The sequence below is a fragment of the Chinchilla lanigera genome, unplaced genomic scaffold, assembly GCF_000276665.1.
Source record: "Chinchilla lanigera isolate Chin_1 unplaced genomic scaffold, ChiLan1.0 scaffold00118, whole genome shotgun sequence".
NCBI classification, from domain to species: domain Eukaryota; kingdom Metazoa; phylum Chordata; class Mammalia; order Rodentia; family Chinchillidae; genus Chinchilla; species Chinchilla lanigera.
The window spans coordinates 1207014-1234857 of NW_004955519.1; the positions used below are offsets into that span (position 1 = coordinate 1207014).

Consider the following 27844-nt stretch of genomic DNA (forward strand, 5'->3'; position numbering starts at 1 on the left):
AAAAAAAAAAAAAAGAATTAGAGGCCATGAAAAATTCAAGAGACTAAATCCAAAAGAAAGGGCTGGGGATTTAGCTCAGCGGCAAAAGCGCCTGCCTGGCAAGCGCAAGGTCGTGAGTTCGGTTCCTGGTACCGGAGAAGAATAAATCCAAAAGAAATCCAAGAGATTAAAAGTTCTACTAAAAATATGGGCATTTTGATGTAAACATTAAGATATAGCCAACGTGACAACAGAATTTCATAACTAATAGACAAAATGATGCCTTCACAGACAAACTGCTCAAAGGCACCTTAAAAGCAACAAGAGAACCTGAAACATGGATTCAATAGCTGCTAGGCGACACAAATTAGACTAATCTAAGATAAATTAGAATAAGTGAAAAATCAGAAGACAACATAAATGGAATTTTAAAAACCTGTTCACAGAAATAATGGCAGAAAACTCCCCAAGTGTGGGAAATGAAATGAGCATACAAATAAGGAATGCATATAAAACACCAAATAGCCAAACCAAAAGAGAACCTCTCTGTATAGCATTGTACTCAAACTTTCAGAAGTCTACCACAGAGAAAAATCTTAAATGCTGGTAGAGAAAGGCAATGAATCACATATAAAAATAAACCTATTAGAATTACAGCAGGCTTCTCTACACAAATGTTAAAGGCCAGGAGGACTTAGAGTACAGTGTTTTCAAACTAAAAAATAACAACTTTCAACTCTGATTTATGTATCCTGTAAAACTGTCCTTCAAAATTGATGGAAAAATAGAATATTTCCATGACAAGGGGCACCTCAAGAAATTCATGATCACCAAACCAGGATGACAAAAATTCTCAAGGATAGTCTAGAAAGGTACAATGAAGCCAACAATGTCATTAAGTCAAAAAGAATGAATACACCTAGCATGATGAGCTACTAAGCAAAAGGATAAAAAAAAATAAGGAAAGCAGCAAAAAAAGAAAATAATGCAATGACAGGAATAAGTCAATACCTCTCAGGAGTAACTCTCAATGGGAATGGTCTCAATTCCCCAATCAAAAGACACACAGATTGGCAGAATGGGTCAAGAAATAAAACCCAATGATACACATTTAATTGAAGAAACACATTTAATTGAAAGAGAAACTCATGGATTAAAAATCAAATGATGGAAAACAATATTCCATGCAAAGAGAACCTAGAAAAAAGCAGGCATAGCTAGCCTAATTTGAGACAAAATGGATTTCAAGTCAAGATTGATCAGAAGAGACAAAGAAGGCCACTACATATCAGTTAAAGGAATAATTTTAACAGGAAGATCTAACCATTATAAATACATATGCACCAAATACTGGTGCATACAACTTCATAAAATAGACACTAATGGACATGAGAAATCACATAAACATTAATACAGTTGTAATGGGGTAATTCAATACCCCACTGTCACAAATGGACTGATCAATCTGACAAAAAATTAATAAAGAAATATTAAATTTGAACCAAAATTGAACTGGACTTAACAGCTATCTATGGATTGTTCCATCTAACAACAACAAAATACATCTTTTCAGCAGCCTATGGGGCTTTATCCAAAATAGACCACATGCTATCCCATAAAGCATGCTTAAGCAAATGCAAAGAATCGAAGTTATCCCATGTATATTATCAGATCATAGTGCAATGAAACTAGAAATCAATGGCAAAAAACTCCACAGGAACTAAGAAAACATATGGAAGTAAAACAAACCCTCTTGAATAATCGATGAGTCACAAAAAATTAAAGAAATGGAACAGTCCCTAAAATCAAACAACAATGCTAGTATAATATACCAGAATCAATGTGACACAATGAAAGCAGTCTTAACAGGGAATTTTATAATGGTGAACTCCCAAATCAGAAAAACAGAGCAAAGGTCAAATAAATAACATAATGATGTACTTCAAGTGCCTAGAATAATAAGAAAAATCTAAACCCAAAGCTAATACAAAGAAGGAAATTACAAAGATCAGAGAAGAAATTAATGAAATTGAGACTTAAAAAAAAAATAAGAAGAATCAAGGAATTAAATAGTTCTTTGAAATAAACAAAGCAGACAAACCCATAGCCAGTCTTACCACAATAAGGAAAACAAGAGGCTCAAATCCATGCAATTAGAAATGAAAAAAGGTGAATGCACAACAGATTCTGCTGAAATCCAGAAGATTATTGGCAGCTACTTTGAGAACCTGTATGCTAATAAAATGGAAAATTCAGAAGACTTGGCTAGAATCCTAGATACATATGAACTACCAAAGCTGAATCAAGAAGTTACAAAAAACCCTGAATACAGTATGAGTCAATGAAATTGAAGAAGTAATTTTAAAAACTATCAACTAAGACAAGCTCAGGCTCCAACTGATCAACTACCAAATTCAACAAGAACTTTACAGAAGATGTAATTCGAATAGTCTTCAAATTCTTTAATGAAACTGAAAAGGAAGCAATACTCTCAAAGTCACTCCTGCAATCACGCATTACCCTGATTAAAAACCAGGAAGGGGGCCAGGGATATAGCTCAGTGGCACAAGCACCTGCCTGGCAAGTGCAAGGTCCTGAGTTCGACTCCCAGTACAAAAAAAAAAAAAAAAACAGAAAGGGGCCCAATCAAAAGAGACAACTATAGGCCAATCTCTTTAAATAACATAGATGTAAAAATCCTCACTAAGATACTGGCAAACAGAATGCAGCAAAGTATGCTGCATCCTAGGGATGCAGGGATGGTTCAACATACACAAATCAATAAATGTAATACATTACATACACAGAAGCAAGGACAAAAATCACATAATCATCTCAAAGGACTCCAAAAAAATCATTGGAAAAAATGCAACATCCATTCACAATTTTTTAAAAAATCTGAAGAAAATAGGTATATGAGGTCTTTATCTCAATCTAGTAAAAGCCATCTATGATAAATAAATGGCCAACATCATACTAATTAGAAGATGAAAGCTTTCCCCCTAAAATCAGGAGCAAGACAAAGATGTGCACTATCATGACTCAAGTTTGATACAGTTCTCAAAGCATTAGCCATAGAAATTAGGCAAGAAAAAGAAATAAAAGAAATAACAATAGGAAAGGAAGAAGTTAAATTATCATTATTTGCAAATGACATGATCCTCTACACAGAAGACCCCAAAGCTCCACCAAAGACTCCAAGCATTAATAACCAAATTCAGTAGCATAGCAGGATATAAAATCAATATTCAAAAACCAATAGTGTTCCTGTATACCAATAACAAACTCACTGAGAGAGAAATTAGGGATATAATACCTTTCACAATAACATCAAGAAAAATAAAATACTTAAGAATTAATCTAATCAAGGAAATGAAAACCCTCAGCAATGAAAACTACAGTACTCTGAAAAATTCAAAGGCATCAGACAATAGAAAGATATCCCCTGATCCTATATAGATAGAATCAATATAGTCAAAATAGCCACACTTCCAAGACTGTTGTATAGATTTAACATAATCCCAATCAAAACACCAATAGTATTTTTCACAAGATTGCAGACAATGACCCTAAAATTAACAGAGAACCAGAAGAGATGCAGAATAGCAAAAGCAATTCTGGGCAACAAGGCAAGGCACGGGACATCACAATTCTGGACTTCAAGTTATACTACAAAGCTACAGTGACTAAAAAAAGAAAGAAAACACATCACAGTACTTGCAAAAAAATCAGACTTGTGGATAAATGCAACAGAATAGAGGATGCAGAAGCAATTCCAGGCACACTCACCTACCTTATCTTTGACATAGGGGCCAGATACTTTCACTGGATACTTAGCCTCTTTATGCAATGGTGCTGGGAAAACTTGCTATCCATGTGCTGAACTAGACCCATATGTCTCACTATGCACTAAACTAAAATCAAAATGGATCAAAGATCTAAACATCAAAACAGAAACTATCAGCTGGAAGACAAAATAGATAAAAGTCAAAGACACAGGCATAAGCAGAGCCTTTCTGAACAAAATCACATTTGCAAAAGAAATAATATAAAGAATCAAAACTGGGATCACATAAAATTAAAAATCTTCTGCACAGCAAAGGAAACCACCAACAGAGGGAACAGACAACCTGCAGAATGGGAAAAAAATTTTGCCAGATACTCCTTAAACAAAGGACTAATATCTAAAATATATAACAAAATCAGAAAAATTAGAAGCCCCCCCAATTTGAAGACCCAACACAGAATGAAATGAATAGGCACTTCTCAGAGGAAGAAGCACAAATGGTCAATAAATAAATGAAAAAAAATGTTCAACATTGTTGGTCAATGGAGAAATGCAAATTAAAACAACACTGAGATTCCATCTCACTCTAGAGTGGCTATCATCAAGAAATCAACCAATAACAAGTGTTGGAGAAGGTGTAGGGGAAAAGGAACCCTTCTACATTGTTGGCGGGAGTGTAAACTGGTATAACCACTATGGAAATCATTATGGAGATTCCTCAAAAAATTAGAAGTAGAAATTCAATTTGATCCATCTGTTCCCCTTCCAGGCATCCTCCTGAAAGAGTTAAAGAAATCATATCACAGTGATATATGCATATCCATATTTATAACAGCACAATTCCTAATAGCTAAATCTTGGAGGCAGCCTACATGTCCATTGACAGATGAATGGATAAAAAAAATGTGGTATTTATACACAATGTAGTACTACTCTGCCATAAAGAACGATAAACTCAAAACATTTATAGGAAAATGGATATACCTTGATACCTTAATATTAAGTAAAGGAAATCAGACATACAAGCTTAAATATTGCATAGTTTCTCTTATATGAGAAAGCCAATACATAAATATAGAACAAAATAAAGGAGAAACAATAGGATTAAAGAGAGAAAAAGAAGTTATTGTAATCCTCCACAGATAATGTATCTAAAGGTGTACCTTGATTTAGTATAATTGTCTTGGGGCTGGGGATATATCTCAGTGGCCCAGTGCCTGCCTGGCAAGTGTGAGGTCCTGAGTTTGACTCCCGGTACAAAAAAAAAGCTATCTTTAATTGTCTTATATATTTTCTATGTTTTCTAGTCTGTGAGTCTGGCTGTTAATCTGTACTTATGACAATTAACTTGATAAGGCCTTATAAAAAATACATTAAAAAGGGGTACAGGGGAAGTGAGGAAAATGAGATGTTTTGTACTTGTAACAATTCCCCACAATGAATGTAATCATTATGTAAACGTATTCAAACATATACTCATAAAAATTTTTTAAATGTTTTTGACAAAAATAATTTGGCTTGGCCGGGTGTGATGGTACACACCTTGAATCCCAGCACTTGGGAGGCTGAGGCAGGAGGATTTCTGTGAGTTCAAGGCCAGCCTGGGCTACAGAGAGTTCAAGACCAGCCTGAACTGCATAGTGAGACCCTGTCTCAAAATAAAACAGTTTGGCTGTTTCTTTGAAAGGTAAACATAAACTTACCATACATCCAATAATTTCGCCCCTAGGTATATAGCCAGGGGAAATGAAAACATGTTCAAACAAAGATTTTTCTGCAAGCGTTCATGGCAGTATTATTTATAATAGGCAAAGAGAAGAAACAACTCACATGTCTGTCATATTAAAGAATGGATAAACAAAATGGGGTCTAAATGACATTTACATTCTCTTTTAGCACTGACACTATGATTCTAGAATTTATTTACCAGTGTTTACCAATAACTCCTTTTACCTGTATCATAGTTTAACTAGGTCCCAGATGGAGATACGGGCAGAGTTAAGTGACAAAGGTACACAGTGGGGATATAGCTCAGTGGCCAAGCATTGGCTTAGCATGTGCCAGGCTCTGGGTTCCATGCCCAGCACTTGGGGGAAAAAAAGCATGAGATTTAATCTTGGTTAGAGATATAGCTCTGGTTTTATTTCTCATATTATATTTTACTATTAAACTCCTTAGATTAGTTAAAACCACTATTATCTCTGTGTGTTTTAAGATAAAACATACTAAAAATTAAACGAGTAAACAGATTTTTCCAGGTGACATTTTCATTATACCTGAGTAATTGATGGGGGGAACCAGCCAGGAAGGGGAGCAACCTGGAAAAAGTGTTCATCACCCTGGAACTATCTCTTTTCTACTACAAATTTTTTAAATGTGACATATAGTCAGACCAACTGCTAATTCTTAAACATTTCAAAATGAGTTTGTGATGAGAACTACTCCACACCAAAGTCCCGTGCTCACTCCACAACCTTTGCAATCTGGATTAACCCTACCACTCCAATGGGACTCTTCTAAGACTTTCTTACACACGCCTCTCTCCCAGTTTCCATTTTTCTTGGCCAGTCAGCAGATTCGACTCTTCCATTGTTCACTTCCTTCCTGTGATACACTCCTCCCCAGGCATGCCAGGCCATCATACTGTGTCCCTTACTGAATTCATGCATTCATATGGCTTCAAGGTCAATTCCACCGGGAGTCTAATCTTTATATAACAGGCCCTGAATGGTTTTGCATAAGGAGGTGACCTCCTTGCTATGCTTGAAGAGAATTAATCCTATTGCTCTATGAAGGAAAGAATAATGCAAGCACACAAGATTACAGACAACTATAGTAGCCTTCCAGGCAATCAGTAATAAGAAATATGTCACATTTTAAAACTTCACCAAGGCAGGTGTCAAAAAGAAATCAATGGGATTCGACTCCAAAAATCATATCTATTCTCCAAAGTTTAAGCTCAATAGCCCTGCCCCCACACTACTGATCATTTGAGTCATAAACTACCTAGGCTCAGTATACTTCTCACAATCACACGTCACTGTGATACTGATTATCAGATTTTAAAGCTATATCTGTAGTCTTCTTGGGATTCTGCTCAGTGCCAATTATCCAGTAAATGTTTATTAAATACGGGTGGACTGAAAAAAGCCCTTTTCTTATCACCATCACAAGTTCATTTCAACTTTCACATAATTTTATAAGCTCAGATGCATAAAAGGAATTTACTGATATACTGAGAATTATTATATTGCTTTATGGTCTCTTTCAACTCACAAGCCTTAAATTGGTCACATGCTAATTGTCTCACAATAGGAAAATGGTTATATAAACCACAGTCCCATTTAATAGGTCAGAGAAATAAAATGGAATATTACATTTTGTAACCACCAATGAAATAATGGATCTAAGCAGCAGTTTGTTGGGAAGAACTCACACCAGCTTTTGAGAACTGACTACATGATCTGTTCCCAGCTTCATGTTCAGTGACACATCAGTAGGAGTGAAATTAGCTATGGCAGGAGTATTTATACCATGAAAATTGGGAAACGGCTGCTTGTTAAACATTTAGCAACACAACACTGTATGAAGGCAATGATGATCAATAGCAGATAAAGCCATTATTGAAAGGCTTCTGTGGATCTTTATCATAACACATCGATCAGCTACTAATATTACATGTACTCATTACTCAAGCAAACAACACAAAAAGGCATTAAATGCTAGGAACCTCCTAATGTGATGTAGCAGGAAGTACACAGTGTCACTAAAAAGTATTCAAACATCTGATCTGATTCCAGTCAAGCCTAGACCTACATACTAGTTTACAGGAAATACAGGGGATGGAAAGACAACCAGCCAAATATAGAAAAAGGAAAAGTCTATGGGATGGATGATTTTTCTTATGAATGAAAGAGTGAATGAGTAAATTCAAAGGGAAAAAATTCATGGAGGAACCTATCAATTAAAAGAGACAAGCACAATGTGTACATAGCCCTTGTTTGAACCCTGATTTCAATGAGCCATCATAGAAAGACATATTTTAAATACTTCAGGGAGCATGAATACTGACTAGACGTTAGATGATATTAAGGAACTAGTGCTGATTTTGACATGTATGTCAAAGTCCTCTTAAAAACTTGGGGTTAAGTCCTCTTAAAACCTTTATCTGATACATATATATGTGTGTGTGTGTGTGTGTGTGTGTATATATACATCTTGCTTCAAAATAATATGGGAAGGTGGTCATCTACATTTAAAATTTTCCAAAATACAGTTTTTAATAAAGTATCTAGTTTATAAAATATATATGATAAAATTATCAGTAACTGACATAGAGATATCTCCAAGAAATAATGTAGTGTGAAAAAACATGCATATTGTGGTGTCAATTATCTTAAAGACAAAAAACAAAAAACATGAAATTGGTGTCATAGATACACAAATACATTCCTAAGTGCACTAAACAATGTAAGAAGGAGACATTCCCTGGGGAGAACACTGGGCTTAGTGGAAATGGTCAGGGACCAAATCCATAATGCCTGAATTTTATACATAAGCAAGTATTTGTCTATTACTTAAATGAGTTTATATATAAACATTTTAAAAAGAAAGGTCACTGCAATATTTCCTACTCCATCCTCCAGAGACTCTAGTCCTGTTACTCCTCCATACTCCCTCCAATTATTTAAATACAAGGTGACCAAAACTTGTGTACTTTTCATTAATTTTTATAAGATATAAGAACAGGAAGTATAAAAACAACAATGTTATCAAATTTATTCAAAAAAAGAATCAACTGGTTGAAATGACACCTGCCCAGTGGAGACAAAGTCTCAAGTTGACCAAGTGGCCTTAAATTCATAATCCTTCCCACCTTAGCCTCCCAAGTAGCTGGGAATACAGACACATGCCACTGTACCCAACAACCAAAGCAACCTTGAAAAGTAATAAAGAAGGCCCACACTTTCTAATTTCAAACCTTATTACCTGTTATGGCTTGTACCTAGATGTACCCCCTGCTCAAAAGCCTCATACACTCATAGTTGGGACATTTTGGAGCTGGCTGGATCTAGGGCATGTGATACTGAGATTAAGGATGCATGGTACTACATTAGTCCACTGATTAGTATTGGCATAGTTCTGGATGCAGATAATGAAAGTCCCACCCTGGGTGTGGGTGGCACCACCCAAAAGGCTTGTAGCCTAGGTGTGATAAAAGGGAAAGGGAGGCTTGCTGCTTTTGCTTCCTGCCTGCCTTGCCAAGGACTGTTTCTTCTCTGGCATTTCTCTGTGCCATGCCACCCTGCTTTGCGGCCAACTGACTGAAACCTCAGCAAACTGTGAGCCAAAATAAACCTTTCCTACTTTAACTTGTGAGTGTTGGGTATTCTGTCTCAGCAATGAGAAAAGTAACTAAAGCAATTACCAAGACACTGTGCTACTGGCACAAAATAGACATATAGATTGATGGAATACAATTCAGAGTCCAGAAATAAGCCCTTACATTTATAGTCAATTGGCTTTCAACAATAGTATCAAGAAAATTAAATGGGGAATAAACAGCTTTTTTAACAAAAGGTACTGGAACCACCTGATAGCACTTGCAGAAAAATGAAATTGGCCACCTATCTCAAATCATATATAAAAATTAACTCAAATGGACTACATATGTAAATACATGACTTAAAACTATAAAACTTTTAGAAGAAAAAGGAAAAAAGAAAGAAAAAGAGAGTAAGCATTTATGACCTTGAGTTAGGGAATCGTTCCTTGGCTATGGCATAAGCAACAAAAAAATAGGTAATTGTACCTCATCAAATTTAAAATGTTTTATGATTCAAAGGATACCATCAAAAAGGTGGAAGGACAACTCACGGAATAAGAAGAAATATTTAAAAACCAAATAGCTAAAAAGGAAGTTATATCCAGAACATGTAAAGAAGACTTACAAATCAATAATAAAAAGAACTCATTAAAAATCTGTTTTTGAACAGGTATTTCTTCAAAAATGACATAAATATGGCCAATAAACATACAAAAATGTATGTATAACACCACTGGTCAGTAAAAATGTAAATAAAACCACAATAACAAAATTACTTCATGCTCACTGGTATGGCTAAAATAAAAAAGTATTTCAAGGATGTGAAGAAATTGGAATCTTTATACGTTGCTAGTGAGATGATGCAGTTGCTTTGAAAAATAGTTCAGTAGATCCTGAAAACATTCAACATAGAGTTACCATTTGAACGAGAAATTCCACTCCTATGAATATACCCAAGAGAAAAAACATGTTTTCATGGACATATTTTTCATGTTTGCCTGAGTAAGTCATAACAGAATTATTCACATCAGGAAAAAGTAGAAACAACTCAAATGTCAATAAACAGATAAATGGTAAAACAAAATGTGGTATAACATCCATAAAATGGGAGAATATTCAGCTATAAAAGAAAGTACTGATTCATGCTACAATGTGAGTAAACCTTGAAAACATTATGTTAAGTGGAAGAAGGCGGTCACAAAGGATAACACATTATACTATTCCATTAATATGAAATATCCTAAACAGGCATATCCATAGAAACAGAAAATATGTTCGTGTTTGTCAAGGGGTAAGGGAAGAGGAGAGGAAATGAGGAATGTCTGCTATGGATATAGGATTTCTTTTTTGGGAGTGATGAAAATGTTCTGAAGTTAGATAATGTTTATGATAATATAACACAATAAATATACAAAACGTCACCAAATTATATACTTTTTAAAAGGATAAATTTTATAGTATGTAGATTTTATCTCAATAAAACTTTCACTTAGAAAAACAAGACTGACAAATTGAAACTTTGGTTGGTTGTGCATGTGGACCCAAAGGCTTGGATGTAGTCCAGGATGCAATTTAAAAGGGAACGAGTAGCTCTCATAAGAATGACACATGAGGAAATTCGTTAGGTAGAGTTGTCCTTGTGGCCAAGTTCATCCGTTAGAGGTCTTGAAAGGTAAGTTTGGCCCTGAAAATGTATCTTATTCCCAAGGGGTTTACTCACTTGTCAAGTTATAGAGAGAAACACTCATTGTAGAAAACCCAAGACAGGCTCCTGTCAGTTCACCTCTCATGAAACACATCCACCTTTGGAGTTAAGCCACAGCCCTTACCATGACATTTTGCCCAACTGCACATCTCACAATGGAGGCTTTGGGAAGTCCTCCAAAACTATTCCCCAGTGATGGAGGGACACTGAAAAGTAATCCAAAGCACACATCAGAGCCTGAAAGAATGCTCTGGAATACTTCTGTCATTTCAGCTGCCTTCCAGGAGGTGGTAGCAGATGGTCATAAGGATGCCCTGGATACAGAATGGTAGACAAGTTTGAAACACATAAATTTAGCCAGGACAAAGATCTCAGGGATCCTTACATGCCATCATCACTGTAGCTAAAGAGCGAAAAGGAAACGTCTTGTAATATGTGCTGTATTAGTCACCTTTCCCGTTTTTGGACAAAATACCTGATACCCACTACTTAAAGGAAGAGAGGCTTACTTGGCTCATAGGTTCAGAGGACTCAGTTGATGGTCAGCTGTCTCCAAGGTAGAAACAGCACGGCGGAAGGGCCTGGCAGAGCAAAGATGCTCAGTTCATAGTGGCTGGGGAGCACAGCAGGCAAAAGGCGCCAAAGAAGGAGTGAGGGACTAGATGGCTTCAGGGCCCACCAAGACACTCCCAGAAGCATCTGCTACTAATTCCCTAGGTGGCTCCCAAGCCAATGAAGTTGATAATTAAGCTCAACTATCACAAATGGTATCACTACATAAGGCAAAATTTAAAAGATACCAATAATATTCAATGAAAAGTCTGCATCTCAGTCCTGTCCCCAGTTACACTGTTCCTTTCCCCAGGGCCAACCATTATTACCAGTTTTTTTAAGTATCCTTCCTGAAATTGTCTATACATTTCCAAACATACATATGCTGCACTATACCTTTGTCATTTGTCTCAGGTAACCTTCCATGTAATACACATACATTAGTTTTTTTACAGCTTCATAAGATTCCACAGATTACCATAATTTCTTAACCATGGAATATTTATTAGTCATATATCGAAAGCAGACATTGGAAATTAGCTATCCATAGACAGACACTACTCATGGACATATTCTGTTTGCCATAATTATGGTTTTAACATGTGACTCTCAAAACATTTGGCCATATGGGGAGTGGTAGAAAAGGCTATCTAGCGACATCCACTCTTCTCTCTTAAATAAGAGGGTGCCACTGGAAAACAGCGGCCTTGCCCCACAGGCTAGATATATCCATGGGACTAGGTTTCCTCCATATATCCATGGGACTAGGTTAGCTTCCCCATGGCCACCTTCACAATCCTGGGGTCCTGGGATACAGGAAGGCAAAATGAAGATGAGACAAGTAGTGTCTGCAGTTAGGCAAAGAGAAGGGCAGTGACAGAACTCACTAAGCCTTGTGAGCAGGTGACTCACAAAAGAAGAAATAATGACCAGTAATGATAAGAAAAGATGCTTAGCCTCACTAGGAGTCAGAGAAATTCAAATTTTGCCTACTGTGTAGGTAACATTTAAAAAGACGAACATTCCACAGTGAAACCTAGTATTATATAAAATTAATACACACTGATAAATGTATTTAAGTAAACATTAACCAGTGATGGCAAGATTGTGAGAAAACACTCTCAGACAGCGTCAGCAATGGAGTAAGCAACAGGCTTTCTAGAGTCCAGTTTGGCAACATATATTTATACTTTCAATATCTATAGCCTTTGTCCTCATAATTCCAATGAATAGGGTTTCCTGCAGGAAAATAATTATTTGAGGAAACAAAGATATGGACATGAAGTCACTGATAACCCCTGCCCTGCTTATACCTTAAGAGCACAGTGAGGGCCAGGGATATAGCTCAGCAGCACAAGCGCCTGCCTGGCAAGTGCAAGGTCCTGAGTTCAATTCCCAGTACCAAAAAAAAAAAACAAAAGAAGAAGAGCATAGTGGAGGTGTGGAAGAGCCTAGCAAGTGGGGAGGTACGTGCCTATTGCGGGCAGCGGGGACAAAAAAAGAAGCAGAGAAGCAAGGGAGAAGAGCTGGGAGCAGCAAGGAGAAACAGAAGGCTGTGAGAAGAACACAAGAGGGGTGAGAGACATCCTTACAAGGGTAATAAAAGAGCAGGCAGGGTGGTCTAGGGGTCATAGGTGAGCTTCAGAGGAAAGCTTGGGGAACAGAAGGAGACGGAGAGAGAGAGAAACCACCACCAATACATAATCAACTACAGGACACCCACAGCACACAGGCATCGAGAGGAATGATTCGCCTCTCTACTAGGAAACAGAGAGATGGTTAACTGGAACGATCAGGATACAGAACAGCAAGCATAGTATGAACATATTTACCTAAAGTGATACACAAAGCCAAGGGCAATGAACAGGTTGCTACATATGCACCACAGTTCTCTATGCACACTCTTCTGGCAGGTGTGGGCTTTACTGTGCGTGTTTCTCATTTGTTACAATTTGAATAATTTCCGGCAGTATGTAATATACTAAAATTCTACATAATCTAAACAGACTCTTGTACTTTACTGAGAATTAACTAAATGGAAATAAATTAAGTAAATGCAATGATACACCTGCTTTTTACACTACAGAAACATTCCATTCTTCCAATAGATTTAGGCCATGAATACAGATGTCACCTGCCCAGCTATTTTTTGCCCATCTCTTGGTTTATCTAGACATACAGAAGGGTCAACATTGGGGCATTTATCATACTAACATGCTTCTCATTGTAAAGTCTTACCATCATTGGAGATGTCAAAGGGAAGTGTCTTAATTCAGGTTCTCCCTAAAGCAGCCCCTGAGACAAGGACTTGAGAGGAGGTATTTTATTTGGGTGTGGGAAAAGTAAATCAAGGCAGGAGGGGAAAAAACAAGAGGTATGCTAATGACTGGGGTACTATAGCAAGCAACTGGGGCTCAGTCCTTCTGCAAGCTTTCTCAATAACCATCTAGAAAGAATCATAGAACTGTCCGCTGGGGGTCCAGAAGTAATAGGTTTTAGCCTCATCAGCCAAGGGCTGCCCCTGAGGGCATTAAATCCTTGGTATTTGTAGCCCACAGATATATAGGCTTCAGATGCATACTGAGTTCTCTGGGTCAAACACAGTGATATTTGTATTATGTTTATAACCTTACCAAAACTGTACCACTCCATGGAGTATTGGCTCTATTTTACAAATTAGGAATCTGAAGTACAGAAAGATTAAGCCACTTGCTGAAAATCAAAGAGTTAAAAAGCAGCTGAGCCAGGGACACAGCTCAGTGGCATAAGCACCTGCCTGGCAACTGCAAGGTTCTGAGTTCGATTCCCGGCACCAAAAAAAAAAAAAAAAAAAGCAGGTGAGCTGAGCACCAAATCTCGTTTTGTGTCTTCCACCCTATGATGCAATGCTGTAACAGCCACGGTATGTCAATTCTCAAACATAGCTGGCATCTCCTTGTGGGGTCATACAGCCTGAAAGATGTATACACATTTCCAGCTTCCCTCTTTGCAAGGGAAAGGTACTGTGAAAGTTGCCCAGATTATTTTAATCTTTCTGCATCCATACAAAAATCTACTAGTTCATAAGCTTCCAGTGATATGAACTTTTTACAGCATCATCACCCATGGCTACTCTCATCCTAAATACTAGTTACTAACAAACTATGTCAAAATTTGGATCAAAGTAAGGGGGGAAATTCAAGAGAAATTTTTGTCTGATGAACTCACTGCAGAGAATGAAATCTCAGAGAGTTCCAGATTCTAATATATTAAAAACCAATCTATAACTTTACTGTGAGGAGAGTATTTTACTAGAACAAATAAAATATGCTGAGCTCTGCCCAGACACAGAGGTCATGCTAATGTATGAGCCAAGGACAGTCTTCCTGCTTTAGTAGAAAAGATAATAATCTGAAAACCACTAGCATCTGAGACTGGTTTGATTTAAAATGCACATAGATTTTTTTAAAGTTTGAGGAAATCACTGTATTTATAGCTTGCCTATATGAGTCAGTGGAAAAGCCCTTGCTGCTCTGAAAATAGCACCTTGCATGGTGCTGTATCCTATCACCTGCATGAAAGCAAAAGTTTGGCTCTCATCTTCTGTTCCTTAGCTTCCCAAGGAGAATATATCCTACTTCACAGGAAGCCAGCAAGCAGATAGGCACCTCTGGCTTCCTCTACCTCCAGCCTGGTTCTACAGCTGCTGGCTTAAGAAAGTCCCATTGCAGAATCCCCAGAGCAGCACACCTGAAGGTTCCCTTTCTCTAGACCTCTCCACCAACCACCCAACCACCAATCAGATTTAAAGCCCCATTTACATTAAATCCTATGCCACTCTGGATGTTCCCCACAAGGAAAAACTGCATGAGAAGGTTCTTGCCAAGTGCCTATTAGCAAGATCTTGCACAGAAGAACCACATAAGTGCATGTCTGAGGAAATGACAGAGTGATCTTGTTTACAAATTACCATGATGCAGAGAGCAAGACCCCAGCCAAGTACGTAGTGGGATGCGTGACTTTGAAGCAGTTTTATCCTCCTGGTAGAGGGTTTCATAATTCTTGATCCACAGCAAGCCTAAGCAAGGCTCCAGACCCATGTGCTATATATCTAGCTAGGACTGTTTTCTTGAACAAGAATACCACAGCGGCATGAAGACCTTTTGATGAGAAATTGCCAAGTCTGCTTCTTCCTCGGACTCACAAAGGCCTCTGTGGCAGATATATCCACTGACTCCAACAGGAAGGGAAAAGGTTTAGGGGGCAAAGGAGCACTTCACCTGGCACACTGGGCTGGAAGACTTTATTCAGATCCAAGGAGGAGGCTCTGGAATGGGTTTTCTGTGGCCGTGGTGGCGGGGTGGGAGGGTCCTCGCCCCTTTTCATAGCCTCTTCTATGGAGGTGCTAGAGTAAGATCTGCAGCAAAATAAGGGAAGGTCAGAAGGGAAGGAAAAGGGAAATAGCAAAGCTTTACTCCCTGAAGTTGGGTTTAAATAGAAAATATCTACAAAGTCAAAGTGACTGCAAAGGCCTGACGACCTGACAAAAGCAGTCGTAAATCCTACTATCCCCTGGATGCCATTATGTACAGTAAGTGTCCAAATCCAACCATGAATTGGGGTCTTTTTAAACTCTTTGCTCTTATTATACCATAGACCTAAATTTATATCCTCCCAAAAGCTCTGTGTAAATTCAAATCAACTGCTATTAGAGTTGCTAATAAGAACAACATGTAAGCCCTTCAGCTTAGGTACCTCCATGTTTTAACAGAAGGCTTCATGGTATTAACTGACTGCAGAACTTTTCTCCTGTTTATTTGCAAATGTGACAAGTACATAAGGAGCTGAAGCAGACAAGCTGAGGCTGAGAATCAAATACCCAAAAGCATGTATCACAAATTAAATTTAGGCAAGAAAAACATGCATTAATCAGGATGAGGGGCTTTACTTTTCCTGTCTTAAGAAATAAGGGTTTGGGAAAATTTTCAAAGCAAAAGCCTCATCTTAATCTTCCTTAAAGTATAGCAAGGGCACAGCTAACTAGGCAACTTCTGAGCTTATAATTCCAATGGTGACATTTAAAGAGAAAGGAATTAAATAACTGAAGGTCATGGAGCTAGAAAGTTATACAGATTCAATTCAAACTCCAATCTCTGTAAATTTTACTCCTAAAATGTTCTTGTACTGCCTATGAGCCAGAGAACAAGTCCTTTGGCAGTAATAGCTAGAAGATTTGCTGGAGACTAATTTTCTAAATTAACTGAACTCTCTATGTTGGCCTATTGCTTAGGAACAGGTCTACAAGACATGCTCTGGATATAACGATCATGAAAAGAATGAAAGAGCTGGAACTATATGTCCTTCTCTTCAGCTTCTCCACTGGTAGAGAATGACCTCTGAGTCAGCGATGTGACCTAGAGACAAATTAACCTCAAGAAACTGTTCTTTCAATTTAGCTATTAGAATGGCACTTAGGAAATTACAATCTATCAGTGAATATTAAGTCCCTTCAGTTCTCGGCAGAGCCGTTTTTGACAGCGCAAGTTTTTACTTTCCTAAGTTTCTGAAGGTTTCTTTGCGGTAGCTGAGGGTTTTATCTGCCTTGCAAGGTTGTACTCTCTAATAACACCACAATAATGGTATGTGACATGCTCTGCGGCGGTCCCTATAACACAACTGGCAAGACAGGCAAGGCAAAAACAGGCAGGAACAAGCGGGAAAGAATGCTCTAACACTTTCAACCAGAATCAAAGCGAATGGATATGAAAAGACAACAAAATTTTTAAATGGGAACTCTTAATTTAAAAGGGAGATTAGAGAACCCAGCTAGAAATCAAAAGGATTTTGCATGCCACTTATACCTTTGGTGACATCTTTCCCTCAAGAAAGAAAGAGTAATGTACATGTAGAAATAATTGTGTGCACACCCATGTACATTAATATACTATCCTATATCACATACCTCATCTCCATAATCTGTGTGTTTATACTTTCCCATGAAAAAGTACTGAATATCAAATAAGTGATATTGTGTAAAGACAACTGCAACCAATTAAAACATACATATTCAGAGAACTGACAAAATGATGGACACAGTAATGTTAGAATGGAGATTTTACCTCTTTCCCTTACATTTCTACAAATCTTTATTATTTTAAAAAGGAGAATAAAAATTATTTGATTCACTTGATCTCAATAAAAACCCAGCTGAAAACAGTGAAAATAAAATCATCAAAATTAGACCAGGATGTCAATCTCTGAAAGAATAAGATATAAAATATAGCCAGACATAGAATGCACCTATGGGATTCTATAATTCCACTCGCTTTGAAGGAAGGTAATAGTCAGCAGAAGCTAAATTCAATTTATGGTTAACAAAGGAAACATAAGCAGATTTCTTCAATTCAGGGATTTTTTTCCTACTATGAAATTAGATAAATATTACATTTTCCATATCTCACAGCCAATATAGACTAATTTGGAAAAAAAAATCATGGTGGCACACGCCTCTAATCCCAGCACTTGGGAGGCTGCAACAAGAGGATTGCCTCGAGTTCAAGGCTGGCCTGGGCTATATAGTGAGTTCAGGACCAGCCTAAACTACACAGAGAACGACACAGTATCTCAAAAAAAAAAAAAAAAATCTATTCATCCTTTAAAGAAGAATGACTACATGTAGTGACCACAGAAGGAGTGGCTATGTTCCTTCTTTCTACTAAAATAAATTACTCTTTCTAAAAATACATATGCAGATATATGCATGATAGCTAAGATAATTGTACTACTAATTTCTATTGCTTTATTGAAAGGAACAGTTGATATTTAATTGTTTGATCAATCTTACATGCCTATATTTGTTTATCTGAGTAACCAATTTGAAGATAACAATATGTAATATAACAACCATTGTTAATTTCCTATCACCTTGACTGAAATTCTGTATTGTTTTTATTGTTGTTATGCTGTTTCCTTTATGTCTGTGTGTTTGTTAATATGATATGGTTCTTTTGTCCTTAAAATAAATAAAAAAATAAATAAAATGGAAACAAAACCTTAATTTAGAAAATGCAGACATAAAAGATAAACTAAAGGCTAACTCTCTGATTTACAATAAGATGAGATTTTCCTAAAAATATAATCAGCTTTACATTCACTTTTTTAGGAATGTGTCTAGTAGCCAAAAGAAGAAAAAGGCACAAAGAACCAAAGCAAAATTCAGAGAACACACACGGTAGCCTATCTTACACTGCTGAAAAGCAATCCAAATACTATTTTTCTTCTTTGATGGATAAACTCTTTTACTATTTCTATGTTTCTCCTTTACACCTCTCTTCTGAGTCTCATGTCAGCTACAGCTTTGCCTTACTGGTTCTCCCTCTTCCACTGACTACATATTTTAAAAATGTGAAGCAGAGAAGAGGTGCTAATATACACCCAAAATGACCATGGGCACTGCTTACCTGAAGCTTTGTGCCTGCTTGAAATCATAAGCATTTTCCCTCATCTAGATTTTAATCCTCAGATGTCCTACTTTTTGATATTCACCTTGTCACAATAGCAAATTTCAGTTGTTTGTTATCTTTTAACTGTATTGCTCTCTTTCCAAAACTCTGACCCCCTATTATCACCATCCTACCAAAATGGTTCACTGCACACAACCCACTTCCTACCGGGGGGCCAGAGGGCATCAGCCACTATGTTCTAGCACTGACAACCAGAGACTAAGAGGTTTCCCAGCATGGCTGTGTTTTCAAAGGAGGCTACTCACAAAGAGTGAAATGGCCCCATACTTTTAGCTTCAAATCTAAAGACAAAGGAGATCATAGTTTGGGTTTGGGGCTTTTATTTCTAGGCAGGAACAGGGCACAAAGGGCATTAAAGCAGAAATTAAACAAACACTACCTGGATCTTGGTCTTGCTTTGAGACTGTTGGAATCCTTAGGAGTTGCTGAAACAAAGATTAATTGTTGTTTGGTTGGGTTTCATTTCTGCAGTTAGACAGGGTTATATGCAGCACCTGGGCTAGTACAGAACACATCAAGAGGTAAATGCGAGGTAGAGATGTTCACACGGAGAACTTAAGGGCTCCCACATTTTCATAATTTCCTAGATTTATTTTTAAAGCCAAAGGCACAATTAAAAGGAAATAAAATCCAGCATATGTTCCCCTTTGTCAGAGAACTATTCCAAGAAGCCATTCTCAAATCTAAGTTGATTAATGAAGACATTCCAGGATAAAAACACAAGGGGTACACTGGAGGGTTTCTTAGTCTGCCATGATAGCCTCTAATAGAGTTTGGACCAGATATTCCAGAAGGCTGGGAAGAATTCTATCCAACTATGCACTGTCTTAAAATACACTACCAGAGCCACATGGCCACAAGAAAGCAAAGCTCCTAAAGTTAACAAGAGCTCTGCAACTTTTCTTATAAGGAAATACTCCTATGCCATGTTTCCGTGACAAAATAAGACAGAAAATATTATGGAATGAAATCATTAAAATATTTTAGCAACCCTATGACTGTTCTTCATCAAATTTTGGTCATAAACTAACTTACTACCAGCACCCATGGAGCCCACTTTCCTGTGAGCAGTAATTTGAAACATTTATAAAAACATCAACCCGCTTATTATTTCAATCTTTCATCAAAGACAACTTTAGAAACCAGTAGCTATGCTAAGGTTTTGCAAACATTGTAATTTTTTTTGTAGTACAAGGAACCAAACTCAGGACCTTGCACTTGCCAGGGAGGCGCTATGCCACTGAGTTATATCCTCAGACCCCAAACATTGTAAATTTTTCACCATTAAATGCCATCAATACTCTGGTTTCTCTTCAGAGTGTATAAATCTTTCGCCTTTTAAATGCCATCAAAATTCATAGGAAGATGGCTAGTAATAAGGAACAAGGAGGCTGTAATTTGTCTATTTGTTTTCATGAATTCTGCCAAAAGAAAATATCTCACTGTATTATTTCATCCTCTTTTACATTACTCAAAGATAAAAGCCCTCCCTGATACGAAGGAGCCTACTGGATTGATGATGCTCATTAAAATCCCTGGGTTAAATAAGCAGGAAAAAAAGAGGAGGTGGAAATCCTCATAAACACTAACGTGACACAAAGCAAATTGCCAAGAGCCTTGACATGCTCAGCTGCAGAGGAGAAGCATTTCTCCCAACCTAAACACTGGGCCTGCTATATCGAGAACACAGGCACCTTCAGTTTCAAACTGAAGCACTGCCAGAGCCCTCAAAGCATGGAAAACTCAAGGAGTTTGAGTCCCTTCTTGCCCACATCACACACCCACAACTAGATATAGTTTCTCTCCCACAAACTCCAGCAGCAGAGAAAGGCGGCCTAAGTGGGGCCTCTTCCCCAGCCAAAGAAGCCACTCTGGGGCTGAGGGGCCAGCATATGGCCAGACTCACCGCAGAGCTGGGTGTGTAAGCCTTGGAACAGGCTGACCACCACTAGCTCTGTGTCCTTCTTCTCCCTTCTCCACTGCTTTCAAGTAATATTTGGGTAGAAGTCCTGGCTGTGTTAAAATACTATTCCCCAAAGCAGACCACAATAACCGTTAATTTCTTTGTGAGCTGTCATTATCTTGGTCTTTTCACTGGTGGAGGGATGGGTGTGGAAGGAGGGGCTGGCCCTGCTAATGAGAGATAGACAGACAGACAGATGGAGTGAAAGCATGGATGAGCGGTGGAGAGAGAGGACCAGAGACCAGGCTGGGAATCCAAGGCCCAGGTGCTCCTCCTAGCCATGACACTAACTAGCTGTTATGTCCCTGGACTTCAGTTTCCTCATATACAGAGTAAAGACCATGAAAATGTAGCCTCTTCCTCATGGGGACAGAGAAAAAGGCAAGAAAATTGAATGCATTGTATAAGCATGAAACATTACATCATACAGGGCATAAATAAAAGGCTCCTAATACTTCAAGCTTGGAAATCTGGTTTGTAAGTTTACTTCCTTCCAGCACAGCAAAGGAGGTACAGATAGGAGCAAGTAATGGAAAGAGAAAACTACTCTACTGCGGTAAGACCATGAGGTGATCACTGACAGTGGAGCAGCCCCTAGAACTACCGGCAGTAGTGTGAGGACCACACTGTAAGAGTAAACCAGCCTAAAACACCTCAGCTGGCCCAGAGACATCAAGACAAAGATCACTACTGTGCAATGTGGTGTGCAATGCTTGATTAAATTAGACTGCAATGGGAGATGGGGTAAGAAATCTCTTAGATTCCCCTAATATACTTGGCAACAATTAAGAGAGTAACGTCATATGGAAAAATATTTCACAAGAAATGCCTCCATTCCCTGATAACATAGTACCATCTACCTGTCAACTTACACACCACCTTCATTGTCATTATTACTGTCATTAATATTACCAGCACCTCTAGAGAGCAGAGCAGGGAGATAGTACCTCTCTTTCCCTCTGCAAAAATACATCCAAAGCAGATCTCAGTTTTCCCTGGGTTTCAGACTAGAAAAGGCTGGACAACACTGTTCTAAGTAAGGTTGGACAACAGTATTCTAGCTAACACTTCCATCAGCCTCTAAGCCCCTGAAAGCCTCTAAGACCCTGACAGTATGTATGAATATATGCAGAAATGGCAAGGGCACATTGTGTTGTGAATTCAAGCAGAAGTCAATGATGGATCATGGCTCTCAGTTGGAGAGAGGGAAGGATGACAACGTCCTGGAAAACTCCAGGCGTGTCATCTTTCCAGGAAATGAGAATGGGAAGAGGGCACAAGCCTAAAGATAGGCTTCAAAAAGGCTGCAGCTGACCTGAGGTAAGCCATCCCCAGGGTATGGACTGCCATCCAGAACTACAGTTACCACCTGGAGATTCCTGTGTCTCCCATAGCGGTATTTCGAGTTGAGGGATCCCATCAAATCCAGAAAGGGGCAGCAGTGAGAGAACAAATCAGAAAACACACAGCGTGTTCCAAAGTACAATGTGAGACAAATTTATATATACTTCATGCACTGTGGCACACCTGTTAGGTTTTGTTTGGTGATGCCAGCTCCTAGTCAAGAGGTGTAAAAATGATATCTAAAGTTCATGCCCCAGAGAGTACTTGATCTCATGCTAAAATCCCTAGGGAAAAAAGGAAAAGTTAGGATTCTCAGAGGCTACCGGAGAAGCATTAATTTAACGCTCCAAATTTAAACAACTTTTACTAATATCATAACATGAATTTTCAAATGCAAAAACTGGGAAGTACCCACAGTAGCACCAGAAATTAGAGCTGGAGAGAATGGGCCTCAGGCACCTGACCTACACAAATAGAGCATTTCCCCCCCCATGTTGCATGAATCCAAGTGAGTTCCAAAAGTCAAAATTAGCCTTACAAATTCCCACCATTTTTGGAATCATGATTGATCTACGATCTTAATCTTCCATTCTGAAACATCACTTTCTAGAGGTAGTGGTTCCCAAAATGGGATGAATGCCAGAATCACCTGGGAGCTTCCATGTGTTTACATTCATTCATTTATTCATTCTCGTTCTCATTCCTCCTGCTCCCTCCCTCCCTCTTTCCCTGTCCCTTTCCCTTTTCTTCCCTCCCTTCCACCCCCTGCTCCTTCCTCTTTCTCCAGCCTATCCTCTTTTAAACCTTGAATGAACTTAATGTTTGGGAAATATTTTATCACAGCATAAATTTCAATGTTATACTGACTCTGCTGTTCCAACTTTAAATAAATAAACCCAGGAGGACAGCTAGCTAATCACAATAAACATGATATAGTTACTCAATAGGCAAGAGAAATAATAGTGAAAAAGAAAGCAGCAACTTCTTTCATGCCCTCTAACTGGAGTTCCAAATAGTAACGTCTTCTGGAGTCAGCTGGTTTCTTAACTGGGATCGTCTTATTTCAACAATGGCTCCATCAAGAGATCTGAGGACACAGACCCAAGCATTTTCTACAATTCCACAAGTATCAATCTCTCTAAGAAAATGGACAGCACAACTTTCATTTTTCTCTTTAGAATCTACTCCATGTATAAGCACATATACTTGCCTTCCTGGCAGTAAAATATAAGGAAACTACAGTATGTGAGTTTTTGTTTTGGGGAAGGAAAATATCACCTCTGGGTTTCCAGCTCATCCACCTTATCAATCCCTCCTCTACACAGAAGACCCATGGCTTGTTCAAATCATCTCAGTCCCAGCCTTCTCAATTTTGTACTTTGTGACAAAACCCTGGTTTTAAACTGAGTGATCCTTTCGGTGAAAGCTGCATTTGGAACTTAAAAGAACTCACCCTCTTCTCATTCATGAAAAGAGTGAAAGGGCAGAGAGCCAGAAGGTTTCCATGTAACAAGACCCAAGACAAACATTTAGAGAGAAACAGATACCCTGCCACAGAGGTAGCAATCTTCTTGCAAAACTGTCATTTTATAAATTAGAAATAATTACAAGGAAACACGTTACAATGGTTTTCTCCTACCTGGATCCTCAGGCACATCCTTTGGTAAGGCTTCATTGAGAGTACTTTTCAAAGCTAGAGGTGTTTTGTTTCATTTTTCAGGAACAATAAAGAGAAAGGAAAGAAAAAAAATCTATGAAATTTTATTTCTGACACACGTTACATTGAAACAAAGAATTCCCAGTCATCATAAAAACATGTCTGGCAAGCCTCTAGGAATTGCTATAACATTTCCCAGAACAATAAAGACCTCTTGAAATATGAAAATAGGTTCTTGCCTTATTTTAGACTAAGGATGTACAGGTATTTTCAGCTTTCCAGAGAGCCTCTAGTGGTTAGTAAGAGTATTAGCAGGAAGTACAGGAACTCCCTCTCCTCAATTCCTGACGGGCAGATCAAGGACAAGAGATTGTCTAGGAGTGGAAATCAGGCCTCAATGTTTTTATATCTTGTACAGGGTTTCCACTGTGCAGTCAAGGTGAAAGTCCACCGGTTAGGACAGTGATCAGAGTACATGAGACTACAGACAATCTCTAGTTCCACCTGCCTCTACTGAGCAAGTATTTACATAGAAAGCAAGAAATTATTGCTGCTCATGAAAAATGTATTTTTCATGTTTAACCCCTAAACAAATATGCATCGATGTCAGGTCTCAACAATAAAAACTGAAATGGCTTCACTTCAGATAAGCTCCTCTCATTCATGTGCAGTGACACAATCTCAGAAAACAGATGGAATACTGGCTTCAGATTTTAAAAATCTTAGTTCTTATCCCAGTTCTTTTTCTTTTTTGCACAAGCAAATGGTTTGCATTGAACTTTAGTTTATTTGTCTCCAAATTTTAGGTGATAAAACATACCAGTCTGTGGTGACTGAATAAGACAGTCTATGAGGAAGGACCGGGTAGATTGCAAAGCATTCTAGAAAGTATGGGGGTTGGAAGAGAGGGTCCTTCCTACACAGCTAGATATTGCAGGGCAACGCATCCCTGTGTCTAGTTGTAGGTCTAACATGAAATACTGCGGCATGGCTTCTCAGCTGCCTCATTAGCAGGACAAACTGTGGTTGGGCTCCATGTCACATTCCCGTTCTCACAAAGTTACTCAGAAACAGATAAAGCAGTGGGACAGGAACTCTATCCAAAAGAGAACTTTCTCACGGATTAAACCTGTGCACTAAGGTGCACTTACACTGACCTTAGATCACATCTACCAACACAAGATATTAACCCCTCAACTCTTTGTATTTCTAAGCATTTCCTAACTCAGAGCCAGATTCCAGTATAAGGTGTCAAAAAACTCTGGGTCAAACTATAATTGACCAATGAAAAAAAGAACCAATGAGTTGGGGGAATTTGGACACTCAAGTTCTTGCTATCACTTTATGAATTAGTTTTATGGCAACAATTTGAACTACTTAATCTATCCAAATGCATTTATATACTGATGACTGTCTTCACATGCTCTAGAAGCCAGGCTTCCAAGAGAAATTAGATAAAGAAACAGAGGAAAAGTGTCTTTAAAGGAAGAAAATGCATTCACTGCATACCTTGTTTGTCATCACCAGTCATGTCTTGGGTAGGAACGGGAAAATCAGTCATGTCTTTAACAGATGTCTTCTTGGAAAAGAAAAGTAAATGAATTATACAGGTTGGAACAGAAATTAAGTGATGTGCACATATGATGAAAATGTTTTAAAAGCTGTACTTCTTGCCAAAATTTCTATCTTCAGTAAGTCCTGACATCTAATACTATTTTATTGTTTTAGTTTCTTAGTGAGGTATAAGTTAATTTGTACTGAAATTTTTATATACACAGAGGAAAAAAAATCATGATCCAGAGCAAGACACATGTATAGATCCTACATTAGGTCTGAATCTGGACTGAGATTCATCCAAAGAATTGCACAGCATTTGTCCAGTCAGGCTTTATATACTTTTACACAAGAAGAGAGGTTCTGGTAAGTAGCCAATAATGTGGCTATTTGCTAGGATGGTGGTGACGCACCTATGGCATGTGTGTCACAGCAGGTTGTTTGTTATCATTGAAAGCTCTAAAAGGTCTGCCATCACTGTGCTAGGATCTGTCATGCAGGTGTCAAACTGTGTGTGATTAAAATACCTACCTTGCCATGGAGTACGAGAATTGTATTGATGAGCAGATCAAATTTTTCTCTTAACTCACATATAAGGGAAGTCCTCACTTACACTAATAAGATAAATACCTAAATTGGACAAGTATGAATTTGTTTAAACTCTCTGATGAATTTATTTCTTATACATAAACCCTTAACATGTACTTTCTACAGTTAATAAGAGTGTATGGTACATCTGAAAATTACTGAGGGATTTTAAATGTTCTCACCACAAAAAAGGATAATGCTGTGATGTGATGGGTATGTTAATTAGCTTGATTGTGGTAATCATTTCATATTGCATGTATCTCAAAACATCATAAATGTATATAATTTTTCTGTCAACTATACCTCAATAAAGATGGGAAAAAATATGTACTCTAAGGTTCCTAAGTAGGCTAAGTTAAAGACTAATATATTCATATTTGCTTTATTTATATAGGCAAACTCTGGAAAGATATCCAAGAATGGAAGGTTGACTTATTAGATGAGGCAAAGGTATAATAGGAAGACTTGTCACCAAATGCCTTTTGATTGTCTTTATATTTTAAACATTCTCAAAAATCAAATATGGATTAAATTTTAAAACTCAAGGACAGTAAATTCTTGGAACTGTTTGATTACCACTTGGAACCCAGATAACCCCAGGGAAATAAGCAACGTTTCTGTTTTTAAACTGTTCCCAAAAGCAAGGTTACAGTACTACTTGCTGACCTATGATTTAACCATGCTCAGGCAGGTAATTCTTGGCACTAAAATGAACCCTCAAGACATAATTTCCTATTCCAAATCTATTATTACCAGTAGAGTAGACAATGTGTCTTAGTAGTGTATTTCTTTCACTATCTTCTCCCACCTGGATTATAAATTAGTTTCCTTCACAGAAAAAAATTACTTAGAAATAGACAGTATAAGCCGGGCACGGTGGCACACACCTGTAATCTGAGCACTCAGGAGGCTAAGGCAGGAGGATCATTGCAAGTTCGAGACCAGCCTGTGCTACAAAGTGAGCTCAAGTCCAGCCTGAACTGCATAGTGAGACCCTGTGTCAAAAAAAAAAAAAAAAAAAAAAAAAGGAATAGACAGCATAGATTTTAAAGTCAAAAGTAAAATATATAGGATATAGCTCAGCGGCAAAGCACCTGCCTGACAAGTGCAAGGTCCTGAGTTTGATCCTTGGTACCAAAAGAAAGAAATGCAGAAAATAAAATTGGTGAAAAACATTAAAAACCTAAACAAATACAATGACATCCCATGCTCATGGGTTCCCAGAACACTGATTAAGATAGCAGTCCCCTCCAAACTGATCTACGGATTCACTGCAAATCTCAGGGGTTTTTTGGTAGAATTTGACAAGCTTCTCCTAAACTTCATAAGGAAATGCACAGGGTCCAGAGTAGCCAAAATATTCTAGAAAAAAAAATAAAAGACTCACACTTCTGATTTCAAAATGTACCACAAACTTAACCATAACTAAGATAGTGTGGTACTGACATAATCATAAAATTATAGATAAATGGAATAGAATTGAGAATCCTATAATAAATCTACATATTTAGAGGTGATTCATTTTTACCCAGAGTGCAAGACAATTCAATAGGGAAAAACTATCTTTTTAATATGTGGTAATGAGACATCCAAATATGCACATACAAAAGAATGAAATTGTACCTCTTCTTCAGAGAAACACAAGAATCACACCAAAATGGATCATAGGACTAAACATAAAACCTAAAACTATAAAACTCTTAGAAGAACATATGAGAGCCTTCACATTCTTACGTTAGGCAATATTTTCTTAGATATGATACCAAACCAGTCAGAACACTTACAACTCAATAGCTATAATAATCCAATTTTTAAAAAGACAAAGGATTTGAATAGACATTTCACCAAAGAAGAGACACAACAGCTAATACACATATGAAGAGATGC

General features: G+C 37.8%; 1 protein-coding gene across 1 annotated transcript in view; it reads right to left on the reverse strand.

Moving 5' to 3' along the window:
- Reps2 (RALBP1 associated Eps domain containing 2) overlaps positions 1–27844 on the reverse strand; it is a gene marked incomplete at its 5' end in the record, with an annotated part of 227287 nt that overhangs the window by 75987 nt on the left and 123456 nt on the right. Inside the window, 4 exon segments of the mRNA XM_005409136.2 lie at positions 15609–15745; positions 19231–19276; positions 23798–23851; positions 25325–25394. Of these exon segments, the coding sequence (XP_005409193.1) occupies positions 15609–15745; positions 19231–19276; positions 23798–23851; positions 25325–25394 (307 nt within the window).